An 18,880-nucleotide genomic window follows, 5' to 3' on the forward strand; every position below is an offset into this window, starting at 1 on the left:
GAGGAGCAGCAGGAGAGGGAGAAGCAGACTCCACCCTGAGCAGGGAGCCCAGCACAGGACTCAATCTCATGACCCCAAGATCATTACCTGAGCCGAAATAAAGAGTCAGACACCAACCTACTGTGCCACTCAGGTGCCCCTTCTGAGTGTTTTCTAGTGTTGCCACACAAGGTTCATAACTAACATTTTACTGGTTGCGTAACCTTTTTACCAAATGGGCATACTGTAAGTCACATTCTCCCACCAGTGAATATTTTTTATCAGTAATTTTTCTTTTGAATTGTTTTCTCAAGATTGGAACAAATTCCTAAAATTCAGATAATTGGAGTCAAATCTTTTCACATAGATAACAAAAGATCTATAGATAAGGGGCCACCTGGGTGGCTCAGTCAGTTGGGCATCTGCCTTTGGTTCAGGTCATGATCCCAGGGTCCTAGGATCAAGTTCTGTGTTGGGCTCCCTGCTCAGAGAAAAAGTCTGCTTCTCCCTCTCCCACCACCTGCCATTCCCCCTGCTTGTACTCTCTTTCTCTGTCTAGTAAATAAATAAAGTCTTTTAAAAAAAAAAAAAAAAGGAGCTACGGAAAAGGATTGCAATAACTTGCATAGCCTTGAATCTTTAAAGTAAAAAAGAAACAAAAAACAAAAAACAAACAAACAACAACAACAACAAAAACCCACACAAGGATACATGGAATTTATTTAAGAAACACCCAAGGTATAAACCAGTGAAAAACTAATTAAGAGAAAATCCTCAGGCTGCCTGGGTGGCTCAGTTGGTTAAGCAACTGCCTTTGGCTCAGGTCATGATCCTGGAGTCCTGAGATCGAGTCCCGTATCAGGCTCCCTGCTCAGCGGGGAGCTTGGTTCTCTAGCTGACCTCTCTCCTCTCGTTCTCTCTCTTTCTCTCTCAAATAAAGAAATAAAATCTTTTAAAAAGAGAAAGAAGATCCTCAGTTATCACTAGATCATTCTTACTGTCATCATTCTTCCCTTGATTTTACGCTGGATAATGTTCTCCTGCAGACTTCCACTCCTGTCCTTCCACAAACACAGAAGTGTATAACCAGACAGAAAGCAGGCGAGGCATCCAGTAATGCATGAACAAAAACTTAACATCTGCAGGTTAGAAAGTTAAGGATGCTCAGCCGAACAGTAAAAAGGGTCATTTCAAACATGAAGTTATAACACTTTGAGCCAAAATGAACTTCTCGTCTCTTCGATTTCTTTGCTCTCTGAACAGCCTGTCCCAATTCCTCCCTGCAAGGAAACAGCCTCTAATCGCATCCAGGTTGGGTATATGAGGACAGAAGCCATAAAAACAAAACACAGGTAGAAAAGGTTTCAATCCTTACTGTAATTAAAGAAAAAAAGAGGGACCCACTGGGTGGCTCAGTTGGTTAGGCGTCTTGACTTTGGCTCAGGTCATGATCCCAATGTCCTGGGATCGAGTCCCACATCGGGCTCCCTGCTGAGCACAGAGTCTGCTTCTCCCCACCTCTTTGCCCCTCCCCCCTACTTGTGCTCCCTCACTCTCACTCACTCTCTCAAATAACTAAATAAAATCTTTAAAATAAAAAATAAATAAATGAAAAAGAAGAAAAGAGATCACCGTCTTTGAAACAGTTCCTGGAGTAATACTCCTCATGCCAGCAAGTGTGTCATTACACAAAGTTTCTGACCAATTACTGATTTCAGTATCATAGTCCCAAGAAGAGGGAAATCGTCTACAGGAGGCCACCCTCTGACTCAAAGGATGGTAATTACACCAGAAGAGAGGTCAGAGCATTCAGAAGACGCCAGATCGTTAAGGTCACCTTGTTCATTCTCTGCTAACAAATAATCCTTTCCTGAAGTCTGGGAGTAGAGCTGTAGTGGGGGGGATTTCCTGATTAATTCTGAACACAGGTGTGCAAAGCAGAAAACGTCCCCAAATTCAACAATGACTGGACAGAATTAAGAAGGATAAATACATAATGAATTTGGGGGGGGGGTAGTTAAAAATTTTTAAATGACATATGGCAGCCATTTTTTTTAGACAGAGAGGTAGAAAGAAAACAAAATGGTTTGGACCCAACATCCATATAACAACTTCTGATGTTATACATAATTACATACATGCTTGGTTAGGAAATTCAAAAAGTACAGAGAGAATACAACCATTCTCCCAAAGGATAAATTCTCTGAACAGTTTCCTGAATTCTTTTTTAAAAACCTATATCAGCAGGGCACCTGGTGGGGTGCAGTCATCTAACCATCCAACTCTTGGTTTTTGGCTCTGGTGGTGATTGTGGGGTGGTGAGATCGAGCCCCACATCGGGCTCCACACTCAGTGCAGAGTCTGCTTGGGATTCTCTCTCCGTCTCCCTCTGCCCCTCCCCCTTGCATGCTCTCCCTCTCAAATAAATAAACGCATCTTAAAAAATGCATACACATAGGTAATGTTTTGGGGAACAATTTTTCGTATCAGCCCTTATAGATCTACCTCATTGTTTTTACTTTACTCATTTATTTTTTTAAGATTTTATTTAATTATTTGTCAGAGAGAGAAAGTGTGTGCACAAACGGGGGGAGCAGCAGGCAGAGGGAGAAGCAGGTTCCCCACTGAGCAGGGAGCCTGACTCAGGGCTCAATCCCAGGACCTCAGGATCACGACCCAAGTCAACGCACTTAATTGACTGAGCCACCCAGGTGTCCCCACCTCATTGTTTTTAAAAAGTGCCCAATAACCTACTATAGAATTTAACTTATTCAACCTACCACCTATTTATGGAAACTTACACAGTCTTCTGTTTGGGGACATCACTGTCATGAATTTCTGCACACGTTTGGCTGACTTCTGTAAGTCTCTTTATGGAGTACCACTACCAAGTGAGACCACTGAGTCAAAGTGTGTATGATGTTTAATTTGCATAGCCACAACCAACATGCCCTCAGTAAAAGCTAAACCAGCCACCTTTCCTCTGATCCCACACTCAGTAGCACCCGAGATTAACAGGCTTTTAAATGTCTGTCCATGTTTTATCAAACCAAGATGCAAAAAGAATTTTTCTTTAAGTATTTAGGTCAAGCATTTCATGGATTAGTATATAATAATTCCTTGTCCATTAATTCTCATTCTTCCCTGTATCCATGTTTCTATTATATTCATACACACACACACACACCTATATAGAACGAAAGTTTACAGTCAGACACAAAACAGGCTAGACAGTCAGTAACGCACGAACAGGACTCTATACAGGTCAAGAACTTGAGGACACTCAGTCTAACACTAAAGAGAGAGTCTTACTGTTTCAGAGCCCATTCAATGCATTTTTTCTTTCTGCCTTTTTTTTAAGATTTTATTTATGTATTTGACAGAGAGAGAACACAAGCAGGGGGAGCGACAGAGGGAGAGGAAGAAGCAGGCTTCCCACTGAGCAGGGAGCCGAATTTGGGGCTGGATCCCAGCACCCTGGATCATGGCCTGAGACAGAGGCAGATGCTTAACCGGCTGAGCCACCCTGGCACTCCCGGCCTTTTTTTTTTTTTTTTTTTTTTTTAAACTCATTTGTGCATCATTGTTTCTTCTTCTTTTTTTTTTCCCTATTTTCTTTTTGAATTGAAGAATTCCTTAGTTGGTCCTTTGTTGGCTTAAAGTATTGCAAATATTTTCTCCAGTGTCTTATTTGCCTTCTTACTATCAAAATCTCTGATGCAATCCATGTATCAATCTTTTCATTTCTAGCACCTGGATTTTCTTTCTCCTACACGTAAAGACCACCATCATTTAAGGGGCCTTGTCACAGAAGAATTAAAATAGGCGGTAAGCAGCCATGAAGCTACTTACCCCTCCCACGCTCAAGTCAAAGGGGGATCTCCAGTTTCAAATGGAAATAACATTGTCAAAAAATATAAAACTCCACATCGTATACTTGAGAAGTTTCTTGGCGATCTTGAAATAAAACAGAACCCTGGTTAACTTCAAAAAACTGTATTGGGTCTCTGATTACAAGCCCATCCCCGGCTGCTCGGAAAAGCCCAGGTGGGAAAAACCTCCCATTGTTCGGAATTTGAAATAACTCCGCTCAGAAGCAAAGTCTCTGAACAGCGGGTTCTGCTGTGTCACTGCCCATTGTGAGCGCGTGAATCGCCGCCTTTTATAAGACTGTTTCTCTGGAAGCTTGCAGAGGCTGCCTGCTCTCGCTCATCACAGCTTTGTATCACGCTCTTCATCTGGTCTGTCCTCATCATCCCGGAGTCTTGTCTGACATTTCTTTTTCTTTTTTATTTTTTTTTAAGATTTTATTTATTTATTTGACAGACAGAGATCACAAGTAGGCAGAGAGGCAGGCAGAGAGAGAGGGAGAAGCAGGCTCCCTGCTGAGAGAGAGCCCGATGCGGGGCTCGATCCCAGGACCCTGAGATCATGACCTGAGTTGAAGGCAGTCTTTAACCCACTGAGCCACACTGGTGCCCCTTGTCTGACATTTCTCATCCCATTCCTGCTAAATGGGAAGGCTTCCCACCGTGGCCCACACCTCAGGTCCACCAGGAGTGGTTTCCCTGCACTAGGAAGGGCCAAGAACAGAGCACACTCGTGTTGTCCAAGGCTCTCAAGAGCAATCAGATGGGGAACCCGTCTATGCTCGTAAACCAGCAGCCCCCAGTCACGTAACCTCACATTAGAGTCCTGGGCCAGAAGCTCCCACCAGGAGATAGAAGAAGTGCCCGGTTCTGTGCCCCGACCTCCACATCCGAACTGGCCCTTACCACGACTTCCATGGATGGCCCTCCTTGGTTCCTAAAAGCACGGCTGAAGGGCAGTGGCATTTGCTGAGACCTTAGCATTCCATACACAGACACGTATGCATAAAATATGGACACTTCCTTACAAACGTTCTCTCCTCCCAGACAAAAGGAGGGGAGAAAAAGAAAAGAAGGTAGAGGAGAAAGACAGATGACATGTCTTTCCATAATACAAAAAGTACAAAAATGCCAAGGAACAAGTCTGGAGCAGATCAAGCAAGCCCACAACAGGTCAGTCCTGACTCAGCCCCACACCTCCAAAGCTGTAATGTTGCAACCTGCAATCCCAGGACCCCAGCCCCGACACCCGCATCTGTGGGGTGAGCACTCTCAAGGCATCGCCTCTCACCCTCTGGCAGGAGTCAGGGAAATGTGGCTGGGCACGAGAAATGCAAAAGAGAAATGAGCAATGAGCTTGACTCCATTGGAGAAGCTTCCATGGCTTCACATAATCAGGTGGAAAGAATCCAGAGCTGGAGAACCATTTCCCCAACTGGATGCAATGAACGTGGCTAAAACACTGGACAAAATCCCAAACCAGAGCACAGAGCCCATCTGGTGCAACAGTGTCTGCATATCCTCTCACTGGCAGCCTGGCCTCCTGCCCGTCTCCACTCTCATCCCAACCATCCCTCCTGCACAGAAAATCGGCCCATATAGGGTGTCTTCAGAGACTGCGCTAGAGTTTGAGGGAGAAATCAAACCGGCCTCAGATTTACGGAAAAGAGAGTTGAGAACAGATATAACACCCGGCTGAGCTCTCCAAGAATGAAACAGATTAAAAGGAAGAACGAAACAGCTGTCTAAATATTCCGGAGAGAAAGAAACAAATAAGCAAACCAAAGTCATAAAGCATGACCGGGAAGTAAACAATGCAAAGAAAATGAAGAAGTTCTTTACAACCACTTCATAAAGAAAAACAATTTAATAAGAACATTCAGAAAACAAGAGCTCCAAAAAAAAAATAAAAAGACAGTAAATGAAAAGAGAGGTTGCAGAGCTAATGAACACATAACAATGACTGAATCATCGCTGCGTAATTCTAAATGATTCAGAAACCACACAAAAAGAAGAGACGCCGGTTAAATTTTGATTTCTGCATTAGAGGATCAGTTTGAGATAACAACAGTGATTTTCTTTAAATCATTTTTAAAGGTAGGACTGTAAACACAGAAGAGCATCCCTGAAGTAGAGAATCCAGCAAAATGTGACAAAAAATACTCCCAGAGATAGAATACAGGAGAACTTTTTGGAAATAGAGAAGAGTTTATCTGAAGACGAGAAGACTATGCTGTATTTCGGGGGGGAAATTGAAGCGATAACTGAACCATGGCTCTTGAACTCCAAAGACAAAGGAAGGATACCACAGGAATCCAGAGGGGGAGAAAAAAAAAAAAAAAAAAAAAAAAACAACTCATTAACAAGTAGGGAAAAAATCAGTCCAGCCTCAAATACATCCCAATAGCATTCAGTGGTAGATGCCAGCGCATCAAATGGGCAAAGTTCAAAGAGAAAGTGTGATAAAAATATGATAACCAACGAAATTGGCCCTTAAGTGTGAACCAACATACATATATTCTCTATCATAAAAAGAAAAAACACCGATCATTCATTAATCATGAACCCCACGGGGGAAAATCTTGGCAATGACACCCAACTAAAATAAAAGTGGGACAAATATTAAAATCCAATAATGTCACTTCTGTTTCCAAAAGCACACTGACTAGAAACATCAGGACTCCTGCCACGAGAACACGGTTTTTGTCGCATTGTTGGTCTTCCAGCGTGATCTCCAGAGAACAGGGACAAGGAGAGGGACCATAAATAAATAAATAAATAAATCAAAAAGAAGATTGAAGGGGCACCTGGGCAGCTCAGTGGGTTAAAGCCTCTGCCTTCAGCTCAGGTCATGATCTCAGGGTCCTGGGATCGAGCCCCGCATCGGGCTCTCTGCTCAGTGGGGAGTTTGCTTCCCCCTTTCTCTGCCTGCCTCTCTGCCTACTTGTGATCTCTGTCTGTCAAGTAAATAAATAAAATCTTTGGGAAAAAAATAAAAGAAGAAGAAGATTGAAGTCCTTACTTGAATCTTTAAGTGTAAGATATAGTGAGAGAGGAGAGTCCTTTCAAGGGGAATGGAGGGGAGGCAGGCAAGGCGATATTCAAATAACAGATGGCTGAGAACTTTCCAGAACATACAAAAGACACAAATCCATTGGTAAAGGAAACATAACACTTGCCAGGAAACACAAACCCACTGTAAAATTCACCACGCCTAAGTCCAAGGAAAGATTTCAATAGCAATTCAAGATATAAAGCCACACTACCTGAGAGAAATGATTGGACTTGCCAAGAACTCATCAATAGCAAGAAACGAGAAGAAGTTAAATATCTGTAGGTGGCTTAGAGAAACTCGATCAATTTAGAATTACGTACCCAGAGAAATGACCTCTCAAGAGTGACGGCAAAAGAAAATTTTCAGTGAATTAGAAACCGAGTTATCCAACCAGAGACCAACGCTAAAGAGCTTTGCAAATAATAGGCTTAGATTTCAAAAAATGCTTGGATTAAGCTCACTGTTTGAAAGACAAGTATTTTCAGGTTTCATTTTTTTAAAACTATCTGTTATTCGGAACAAATAAAATTAGACTATAAGGACACCGACCGGTTGAACTACAAAGACAAAAAAGAGGGGTGTTTGCCCGGCTCATTCAGTGCAGCATGTGACTCTTCACTGACTCTTGTCACAGGGCCATGAGTTTGAGCCCTGTGTTGGGGGTGGAGCCCAGTTAGAAAGTAAATTAAATAAATAAATAAATAGAACTATTTCTTTTTTAAAAAAGCAAGAGATGAAAAAGACATGCAAGGTAAATATTAAAACTGGCTGGTGAAATCATACAGGAGGCTTTAAGACAATGTTCTTAGGTCTAGAAAAAGTCACTATATAATAATGGAAGTTTTAGAATAGGAAGATGAAATAATTGTAAGCATTTATAAGCCTATTAAGTATCCTCAAGAAATACGAAAAACAAGTGATAGAAATACAGAAAGAGAATTACAGGGGCACCTGGCTGGCTCTTGTCAGTGGACTGTCCAACTCTTGATTTCAGCTCAGGTTATGATCTCAGAGTTGTGGGATCGAGCCCCGTGTCGGCTCCGTGCTGATCGGGGAGTCTGCTTGGGATTCTCTCTCTCCCTCTCCCCCGTTTGTGTGCACATTGTCTCTTTCCATTTAAAATAAATAAAATCTTTAAATAAAAATAAAAATGGGGGTGCCTGGTTGGCTTAGTCCATTAAGCATCTGCCTTCGGCTCAGGTCATGATCCCAGGGTCCTGAGATTGAGTCCCGCATTGGACTTCCTGCTTAGTGGGGAACCTTCTTCACCCTCTCTCTCTGACTCTCTCTTACTTTAGTTCTCTTGTGCACATTCTCTCCCTCTCTCAAATAAATAAATAAAATCTAAATAAATAAATAAATAATTTTTGAAAGCGTTCAGGCTAATTGTTTTTGAGAAGATAATTACATACATGAGTCAAGAGGTGTGCTCAACTGGGGGTTGTGCATAACCAATGAGTCGGGAACACCGCATCAAAAGCTAATGATGTACTGTGAGGTGACCGACACAACACAATTTAAAAAAGAGAGAGAGGTGTGCTCAACAACGCTTCTCTTATCTGTGAATAGAAAAAACGTAAGTCATGCAAAAAAATAAACAGGACAATGGATCATTAAGTTGCTGTGCACTGGAGGAATAAAAGTCAGTGTATTTTTTTCAAAGATTTTATTTATTTGAGAGAGAGAGAGAGAGCACTACTGGGAGTGGAGGTGGGGCGGAGGGAGGAAGCAGGCTCCCCTCTGAGCAGGGAGACGGATGCAGGACACGATCCCAGGAACTTGGGATCATGACCTGAGCCGAAGGCAGATGCTTCACCGAATGAACCACGTAGGCACTCACTTGTGTATTTTTCATTCATTCATTTGTCCGTTTGTTCATGCATTCATTCATCAGGAAGTGTGCTCATCCCGTGCGTGGGACTCTTCTGGGGACACACGCATCAGGATGACCAGGCCCTGCCCTCCTATCCTATCCAGAGCCCTGCACCGTCTACAAGCTTGTGCTCTTCCATTATTTCAGCCATACAACAGCCAGTGAGGTAGGTAATTTTTTGCCAGTTTTCCGCATCGGAGATCGAAATCATCAGTATTTTGCCCTACATCCTGGACCTAGTCTGAAGTAGATGGTGGACTGAACCGCAGGCCTCAGCATGAAATAGATGCTCCTCCGTCTTCCGGGAATGGAACATCTGGCAGGTGCGGTTCCATGAAGCTCATCCTTAAATCCTCCTGGTTGCTCCGGCAGCAAGGGGTATCGTTTCTAACCGAAAGCCACAAAAAATAAAACACCCCCAGTACAAAAATGAGAACTAGCAGTGAATCAAGGAGGAAAGAGGGCTTTCCAGAAGGAGAGCGTGGTCACGAGACCTACTGGCCGGGCAAGGAGGAGGCATCACAAGTTTAGAATATCACGGAAGCTGGAGCAAAGCGTGTAATTAGTCTGCTCCCTGGTCTGTGCAGACAAAGGGCTTTGCAGAGAGTGTGAAATTCTATTGTGTCTCTTTGGGGTGCACGGAGGGCCTCCGGATGCCAGCCTTTCAGGAGAGGAGACTTTCCCAGAGGTATTATGAGGTCCCAGCTATAAAACAGTGCCACAAGAGCAGTCCATTGCCACTGGGAGCTGTGACTCCCCAGACCTCTCCGTCGGTGTCCAAAATCCCCCCCTAAGGGAGTCCCTGCAAATCTTTGAGCTAGCCACTGAGTTAGCCAGGACGGAACAAGATGCGCCCTCTCTCTCACTTCCCTTGTTTTGGGGTTTTGTTTGTTTGTTTTGCTTTGCTTTTGACTGTCATGGCTTTTTAAGCTTTATACTGAAAAACACTTGCTTTTCCTTTCACACTCTTGCATCAAACATTCATATGGTGCCTACCACGGCTGTCCAAAAACAGACTTGACCACGTTTTAAATATATGACAAAGTAACCTGAGGCAGAGAAGACCATTGCATGGCGGCGGCGGGGGGGAGTCTGGCCACCTGAATTCTAGGATGTAATTTTTATAAAGATAAACTAAAGCTTTGCAGAATACCCCCAAGTGTACCTTAAGTAGGTAGAAGTCCAAAACAGAGAAAACTCAAATCTAATGAAACCAGTAGCGAGGGGACTGTCGATCCGACCTGTGGGTGAATAAAACATGCTTCTTGCAGGGGCGCCTGGGGGGCTCCGTCGTTAAGGGGCTGCCTTCGGCTCAGGTCATGACCCCAGGGTCCTGGGATCGAGTCCTGCGTGGGCCCCCTGCTCAGTGAGGAGTCTGCTTCTCCCTCTGCCTCCACCCCTCCTCACTCGTTCTTTCTCAAATAAATAAGTAAAATCTGTTAAAATTTCAAAAAGTACTTCCTGCAGTTTTGAAACTCTAAAAGACGTGTTTGAAGGAAAAAGGAAAGGTGAGGTGGCAAGATACACAAACGGAATCTGAGCGATGGAAATACAGAAACCAACCAGCGAGAAAGGCAGCGAGGTCTCCACGACCTCCTCCCAATTATGGAATTGGAAAAGAATTGGATGAGCAATTTATTATTTTCTTTAATATTTTATTTTTAAGTCATCTCTACACCCTACGTGGGGCTTGAACTCACCACCCCGAGATCAAGAGCCACACGCTCCACCGACTGAGCCAGCCGGGTGCCCCTTGGCCAATTTATATAAGAGAAAATACAGAAAATATGTTCCTTCTTACAGTAACCTTTCAAAAGAGAAGATTGGATTAAAAAAAAAACCTTCATATGCCCCTGGACATGGATGAAGTGGGCCGGCAGAGACCACAGGTACCCACGTCGTAGGGCCACCGCGGGCCGGCAGGACACAGCACCGGACACACCAGCTGGCACCATGTGACCTGCACATCCCTTCTGAGAGGAAGTCGGTCGGCGGGTAGCATGACCCACAGCGATGGAAGGTAGTGTGAGGGCTTTTGGCTCAGACGTATCATTATGTGGAATTTATTCTAACGTCATTGTGTTTGGGGCCAAAGAAAGGCCCCGAACTCAGAAGCCCCCTGAGGGCATACACAGCACTGTCTGACCTTCCATGTGGGTCCCTCCTAGCAGCCTCGTGTCCCACACACAGCCAGGATCCCTAAGTCTGGGACAGAGGACAGGATGGGTGGCGGGGACACACCTCCCTGCCTCTTTCCCCTCGTCCCTAAGGAGTGTTTTCCAAACGGAAGCTCTCGGGTGCACAGGTTAGACTCTGCCAGAAGGTCCAGCTTCGAGCCCGCAGGGTGAGAGGAACCTGTGAGGGCCACCTGAGACAAGCCCTGGCTGCCTGGTCCAGGCCACCAGTGACCAGGGTAGGGCTGGGCACAGTGGGGTCCCTCAGTCGGGTGCGTGTTGGCTGATTCAGCCCAGGGGAAGAGGTGGTGGGTTGGGGGGTAGGTAGGCACAGCTGAGTGGCAAATGCAGAGCTGACCTCGGAGGCCCAGGGTGATAAAACGAACATGCTTCCCAGGATACTACCTGGGCCTCCAGTACAGTCTCTCAAAACAAGCTGAGGTGCCCTTGGCCCTGGTCTCTGGAGGGATTGTTATCAGGAAGTTGGTTTGGCTCGTGTTTGTGAACCTTTCTTGTAACTGAAAACCTGGGCTTATCTGAGATCAAAGAGAATAAAGCAGGGAAACTCCAGGTTTCCCAACCAAGACCGACATTCCTGGGTAAGGAGGAAACCCCTGTGTGGAAAGGAGGACCCTGGTTTTGGAGTTTCGGTCATTGGCTTGTAGCTGCTTTTGTTTTGTTTTTGTTTTTCGTGGAAGTCACACAGACCCCCATTCTAAACAAAATCTAGGGGCCCCTGGCTGGCTCGGCCCATTAAGTGTCTGCCTTCTGCTGGGATTGTGATCCCAGAGTCCTGCGATCGAGCCCCACATTGGGCTCCCTGATTAGCAGGGAGCCTGCTTCTCTCTCTCCCTCCACAGCTCCATCTGCTGCTCCCCCTGCTTGTGTCGCTCTCTCCCTCTCTCAAATAAATCAATAAAATCTTAAAAAAAAAAAAAAAAAAAATCTTCCAGAACTAGCTTTTTGAGGATCTCGCCATTTCCCTGCCCTTATGTAGGTCATATTTTCAGCAGAAAAGCAATAGAAACAGAGTTTTTTTTTCCTCTCCACCCTGACAAACAACCGCATTGGGAAGAAAGAAATCGCATGCCTTTTTCCTGAAACCCAGTTTGTTTTCTACACATTTGAAAGGCTGGGTTTTCTCAGGCGCCTGTGTGCCTCAGTCGGTTAAGCGTCCCACTGTTGATTTCCACTCAGGTCATGATCTCAGGGTCATAAGATCTGCACTCAAGAAGTTTGTCATTTTCCCTCTGTTCCTTCCCCTGCTCACTCGCTCTGTGTGTGTGTGTGTGTGTGTGTGTGTGTGTGTGTCAAATACATAAATAAAATCTTAAAAAAAAAAAAAAAAGAAAGAAAGAAAGACAGACAGACAGACTGGATATCTTTGGGTTTTTAAAATTGGACCTCGATGCAAAGCAGAAGAACACTTTTGAACTGTCTCATCTCCCCTAAGATTTTATCTTTACATAATCTCTACACCCAACAGGCTTGGACTCAGAACCCAAGATCAAGAGTCATGTGTCCCACCAACCAAGCCAGCCAAGGGCGCCTTTCTGCTATTTTTTTTTTTTTTTAAATATATGACTGTGGCATGTTATCAGGAGCCAGCCTTCAGTCTTTTTTCCAACCTGCCTAGCAAAGAGGTCAGCTCTTACCCTTTGGGCCTCCGGTTCCAACAAACACTCTTATAGGCCTTTATAGCGAACCTGACAACAAGTAACCGGTACACTATAATTACACAAAAACCAGCCAGCATCCATCTCTAAGACCTGAACAGTCTGCAAAAGAAGTAAGAGCTACTTTACTCCAAGGACTTTACGGCTGTGACTTCCTCCAAAGTCAGAAAAATACAGACTCACAGCTAGCATGCTGTTTCCAAAGTGAAATTGTGTTGGGACACTAGGTTAGGTTGGTAGCACTTGTTGGGGTGGACAAAACTCAAAGATCTCAGGAAAGGAAGACACACACACACACACACACACACACACACACACAACAGTTCGGAGGTCTACAGTCGCTGAAACTTGGCTGGAGAATTGGTTCTTCATATGTGGAACCAGAACAGTGGTTTCCCAAATGGCCGGTGGTTTCAAGGACCTGCCCTAACAGACTTGACCCCATTGGGTGGGCTCACTAGGAGTTCTCCCATGGGAGCAGGGAGGAAGGAGTTGGAGCCTGGCTATGTGCTGAGTGGGGAGCCTGCCCGTATGCAGCCAACCCAGCCTCGGGGCTTCCTGGGGGCGGGCCAGAAGGAGCAGCTCTGGTGAAGACCCCATCACCCTTTTCTGTGTCTAAGAGCGAGTGTGTTTTCTGCCAGATACTTGGTCCTTGAAAGCAAGAGTACAGGGCTTCGTGGGCACGGAGGGCTCTGGGGTGGGGGCGGGTCTCTCCGCAGGGGAAAGCTGCTCCTGTTTGACTAGGTGGTACCGGGAGTTTCGTGATTTCCATCATCTCCCTCTCACCCCCAGTGGGGGGTGGACCACACTGTTTTAGGACAATGCTGTCCTTGCATCAAAGTATACTCCGGTCCCCCCTCCACTAGCCCAAGTCCTCAGCAAAAGTTCACCAAACCAAGCTTCGCAGTTTTCATTAAAGGAGGGAGGAACCAGAAACGCAGAGCAGAGTATGACTTTAAGACATACGGGAGACTCCGAGAACCGTCCCCACTCTGTGACTGAGGGGCAGACTGGGGAAGCGGTGCCATCCACTTGCACAAGTGAAGGGTCAAACCCCCTCTTAATAAAACACAGGAAACCCCCCAGAAGCTGCAGAACAAGGATACATCCTGTTCTTTCTTTTCACGGTTGTTATTAAATTATTAAAGTGAGAAGCAAAGCATCAGACTCATTTACATTAATACGAAATGCAAAAGTACACCTATAAAGTCACAGGGCAAGGCTCCCGGCCAGTGGCCAGTGGCTGTCTGCCAGTGTTGCCCAGGTTGCTTGGAAACAGCCCAGGTGGGTGCTCCTGAGGGTCCCTGCTCTGGACGTGTCCAGCCCAGTGCCTTTGCCTCTGACCCGGAAACCAGCTGCAAGAAATTCATTCAAGGGAAATACCCTAACAAAGATGTGTCTGTCATGCAGAATGAAGATGTCAGCCCCAACAGTAGGAACCAGGAGGAACCTTACTGCCCAGCGTAAGGAAACGCTTGAATAAATTATGTGTATTCAGGGCACCTGGGTAGCTCAGTGAACTCAGCATCTGCCTTCAGATCAGGTCATGATCCCGGGGTCCTGGGATCTAGTCCCACATCGGGCTCCCTGCTCAGCACGGAGTCTGCTTCTCCCTCTCCTTCTACAGCAACCCCTGCTTGTGCGCTCACTCTCTCTCTCTCTCTGTCAAATAAATAAAATCTTTTTTAAAAATCAGGTGTATCCAACTGGTGAACTATCTTTCAATAAATGCAATAAATATGAAGACCAAACAGAAACTTTGGAACTGTTGGGTTTCCATGCGAAGTGAAAGCAAAAAGCAAAAGGCTGTGATTTTCATTATTTAAAAATATCACACTACCTACGCCTAATGACAAGAAAAGTCCAAAGTAGTAGCAGGCGCATTCGGATAATGACATTTTTAGAGGGTTTTCAAAGTGTTTCTTATTGCTACAGTGTCCTTTGTGCAATAGATAAAAATCAGGAGAGAAAAAATAAGTGATATTAAAATAATTACAGAAACAGTCATCTTTTTCAAGGCATTTTCTTTCGCAAGAAGGGTAGGAAATCAGCAATCTCTGAAGCGAAGTGTGAAGACAGAGAGGAGGCTATTATTCATGCGTTCTACACTATTCTACTTTTCCTGGCCTCAAATGTCCGTAATAAGGTGTTTTCTAAAAGAACTATAATAGGGACGCCTGGTGGCTTGGTCGGGTAAGCGTCTGCCTCGGGCCCAGGTCCTGATAGCAGGGTCCTGAGATCGAGTCCGCATCAGGCTCCCTGTTCAGCGTCGTGCCGGCTTCTCCCTCTGCTCCCGACTCTTGCTCTCTCTTGCTCTCTCTGTCCCTCTCTCTCTCAAATAAATAAATAAAATCTTTTTTAAAAATCAAAAATAAAAGACTACAATAATAAAACATAACGAAATGAAGATGAAATGTAAAAGTGCCTCTATAAATTCATGTGTATAAAAAAAAAAAATTCAAGTTTTTACAGAAAGTGTCAAAGCCACCCGAGGTTCTGATCTGCATTTCCCTGATCATGGTTCCTTCCGGTGTGTTTGTCCTGCACACAGGGCCCGCTCCTTATTCACTACGGGAACATCGTCTCCAGACCCTGTGACGTTGCCCGTCTTGGCAACGCCATGCTGAACAACTTTGTGCAAGTGTCATTTCCCATTTGCACAGGGACATCTGTGGGATCTATCCCCAGAAGGAGCTCATCAAATAGGTAATTTTCCCCACTGCTTTCCTGGGTCCCGAGCTCTAGGCAGGGCACACCTTTGTCTGCTTCACCAAGCACCGAGCACCCAGCAGAGATGCCGGAAGTCCCACACCACTTTCTTCTTCCCTCTCTCAGCCAATATCTACTAAACACCTGTTGTGCTCCAGGCACCGTCTGGGCACTAGGGACTACCCTGGCGAACACATCAGAATGAAACACCCCACTCCCGGGGATCTGAGATACGAGGAGGTCTCCATCGCAGGGTAACAAGTAAGTGAGCCGGTGCTATGTCGTAAGGGGAAAAATACTACAGAGAGAAACATGGCAAAGGAGAGGATGGACGCATGGTTGGATAAACAACGCGTTGAGTGTTTCTATCTGATGCGCACACTCATCTCGGCAGCATCAAACCAAGACTGTGTTTAACCCCCAAAGCACCTGAGGCTGTGAGGTAGATGGTCCCTCTGCACCCATACCCACCCCCTCGGGCTAATACACAGAAAGCAGAAATTGTGGTACCTGGCCAGTTAATTTCATCCAACACGTTCTATAGTAGAAACGAGAGGCTCAGCCCTCAAAACCTATGTCCGTAGAACAGATTCATTAACTGAAAAACACCTACACAGACCCCAAGCCAGGAGCAATAAAGGACAGAACGCTCGCTTGTTGGTTCCTGATCCTCAAACTTTTGTGCAAATTCCCCACCCAAGTCGTGCGAACGCTGAAGAAAGAAAACACCTTTCCTGACATTTGCCTTATTTGGGGGCAAGAACGTTCTAGATAATGAGAAGTCGGCAGAATGAAACCCAGGGTCGGTTACTGAATATCTTCCAACAGCAGAGTGGGTCAGCGGGGCAACCCCATAGGCTGTGTGGACCTTAGAGTTCGAGAAGGACCTGTCCCTGCTGGAGTGACGGGGACACGCGTCCATTTCAGTCTGGCGGAATGAGAAGTAAAGGAGAGGTCGCTGGCCAGATAGGCAGGCGATTTCTGCATCTTAAAATGTGAACTTACAGGTGTTTATGTAACAGTTAGCACAAGGCTGGTCTGAGCCATTCCCATCCACTCTGGAGCGCCTCCCTGTCCTTTGGATACAGCTCCAAAAAGCTGAGAATTAACAGGAGGGGACGGCTCGCGCCAGCTCTGGAGACGGCCACCACAGCCTCCTGTCCTGGGGCTGCAGTGTGGGGACCTGTAACCTACTATTAGGAATTATACCTTCCACTGGAGGGATCTGCAGAGGCTCAGAAAACACGGGCTGTGGTTCAAAATCCACATTCATTTTTTTTTTTTTTAAGAGTTTTTCTCATCTAGCCCCTTTCTGACAAGGCGGCAGCCTGGTTGTGACAGTTTGGCTACTTGGGCCCTGGATGACCCAGCCTCCCCCCAGATCCCCGCAGGGTGGGGCAGACAGGCCAGACCAGCACCCCCTCATCTCCTCCGATCCTGCCCCCACCCCTATTCCTCACCTCCCGGATCCCAGGCAGGCAAGCTGCACTCACCGGGTGCCTGAGTCTGCAGAGCCAGTTCTTCCAGAGCAGGGCTACGAACTGGCGCCTCACCGGCCCCATGCCCGCCCTCCTGCGCTGGGTCAGGAAGCCAGAAAAGCGCGGGCTTATATCTTCAGATCCGGGAGAAGGCCGGGCGCGCATTAGTCAATCCCAACAAAAGTGAGTGATGCAAGACAGATTACTGGTGGCTGAGCGCGGCGGGCATCGAATGTCCCTCTTGTTCTGTTGAGAAATCTTGCCTTTTCACGGGCTGCCCGCCGCTGTTGGGAGGGTTGGGTTACTGGGGGCAGCCCCAGGGGCCATTTCCGTCGTGCGCGCGTTTCCAAGAGCGCACACCGCTGGGGGCGAGGGGCGGGAAACCCCGGCGCCCACCGTCGCGCCGACCCCTCGGTCCTGATGTGAATTGCCTGGAATCTTCCTCTCCTCCCGTGACTTTTCAGCTATCACAGGAGCCGTCAACCAGAGCCTTTTCCATTTCGGAGGCCCCCGGCAGGGAACCAATCAGAGGGAAAAGAGATGGAAGCCCCGTGGGTGTCCCCGGCAACAGGGCAGGATGGCTCAGGTCAAGGACAGCCCAGCGCTTGCACACTCGCACCCCTGTCCCCCCAGGGTCCGTGCTTCCAGGAGGAGGCTCCGCAAGGAGGGTCCCATCAGCCTTTGCTGGGGGCCTGCGAGCAAACCTCAGATGACTGGCTGAGACAGGAGCGGTCAGCCACTCTCCCGTCTGCCCCTGATCCCGGCGGAGGGGGCTCTCTGGCACCTTCCCAGAGCGGGCAGGACTCAGCAGGCCTGAGGGTCCCTCCCCCGGCTGAGTCTTGCACACGCCACCTCCTCAGCCAGCCTGCGGGAGTGAGCTGGGAAGGGCTTGCTCCACCCGCCCAGAGGCCGAGGCTCCCAGGTTCCTGTTTCCCCCAGCTGTGGTCAGAGGGATGTCAGGCAACCAGAACCCTGTGGTCTTCCATGCCATAAAGCAATTTCCACAAGCCAAAAACGCTCCATCAGTGGCTTTGGCAACAGGAAACAGGGGCACAGGCTTCAGCAAAGGGATTGACTCAACGACCCCATCACATTTTTTAAAAGAACACAGTTTAAAAATTGCATTCTGTTATCGGTTCTGTATTTCGCAGCACCAGAGGGAGGGCCGGACTGGCCGCGTGGGGCCCAGCGCAGGAAGCCCGCGCACCACGCCGCCCTTGGCTCTCACCCCTCCAGCCACGTCCTGTTCCCCACGGGTCGATACCCAGGCTCCCTCTGCAGACAACACACTTCACAGCACCAGGACCGTCGCCGCTTGTTTTTAAAACTCCAGGACAATGAAAAGCCCCAGCTATGGTTTTTGTTTTTGTTTTCCATTTTATGTTTGCAACAGCCTTTTTTTTTTTCTTTTCTTTTCTTTTTTTTTTTTTTCCACAGACCTGCACGACTCTGTGCCCTGCTCTGGTGGGGGAATATGCCGTGACCATAGTCTTCCCAGCACCATTGTTCCCATGAGGATGGGCTGCGACACATAACAGTTTCCCATGATACCAGAAATATGTTTATTTTGTTTCATTTCATTTCATTTTAGAGGGAGAGAGCGCATGTGTGCGTGGAGTGGGGTGCGGAGGCTAGGGGGAAGGAGTGAGAATCCCAAGCAGACTCTGTGCTGAGAGACGCGCCTGACGTGGGGCTCGATCCCATGACCCTGAGATCACACCTGAGCTGAAACTAAGAGTCAGATACTTAACTGACTGAGCCCTCAGCTGCCCCTCAAAAAGGACACTTGAGCATCTCTACTCTAGGTATGTACCCCAAATCGTTGAAAGCAGGGACTCAAATGAGAGCACGTGCACAACACTATTCACAACAGCCAAACGTTGGAAACCACCGGCACTAGGTGCTACCCAGGGATGGAAACGTCCAGGATAGATAAATCCATGCGCAGAAAGCAGACGGCAGGTGCCAGGGCCTGAGGAGGGAGAGACCCGAGGAAGAACTGTAAGTAGGTGTGGGCCCCTTCAAAGATAATTACTTTTAGTCATCTCTGCACCCAACGTGGGGCTG

At 46.8% G+C, this 18,880-nt stretch overlaps 1 protein-coding gene across 1 annotated transcript in view; it reads right to left on the reverse strand.

Moving 5' to 3' along the window:
• The window catches only part of ABCA13 (ATP binding cassette subfamily A member 13), a 320,534-nt gene extending 303,637 nt beyond the window's left edge, over positions 1-16,897 (reverse strand). The window contains exon 1 of the mRNA XM_059172525.1: positions 16,829-16,897. Coding sequence (XP_059028508.1) covers positions 16,829-16,897 — 69 coding nt within the window. The remainder of the gene's footprint in view (positions 1-16,828) is intronic.
• Positions 16,898-18,880: the final 1,983 nt, after the last annotated feature.

Source organism: Mustela lutreola, chromosome 4 (assembly GCF_030435805.1).
Source record: "Mustela lutreola isolate mMusLut2 chromosome 4, mMusLut2.pri, whole genome shotgun sequence".
In the NCBI taxonomy this organism is placed as follows: domain Eukaryota; kingdom Metazoa; phylum Chordata; class Mammalia; order Carnivora; family Mustelidae; genus Mustela; species Mustela lutreola.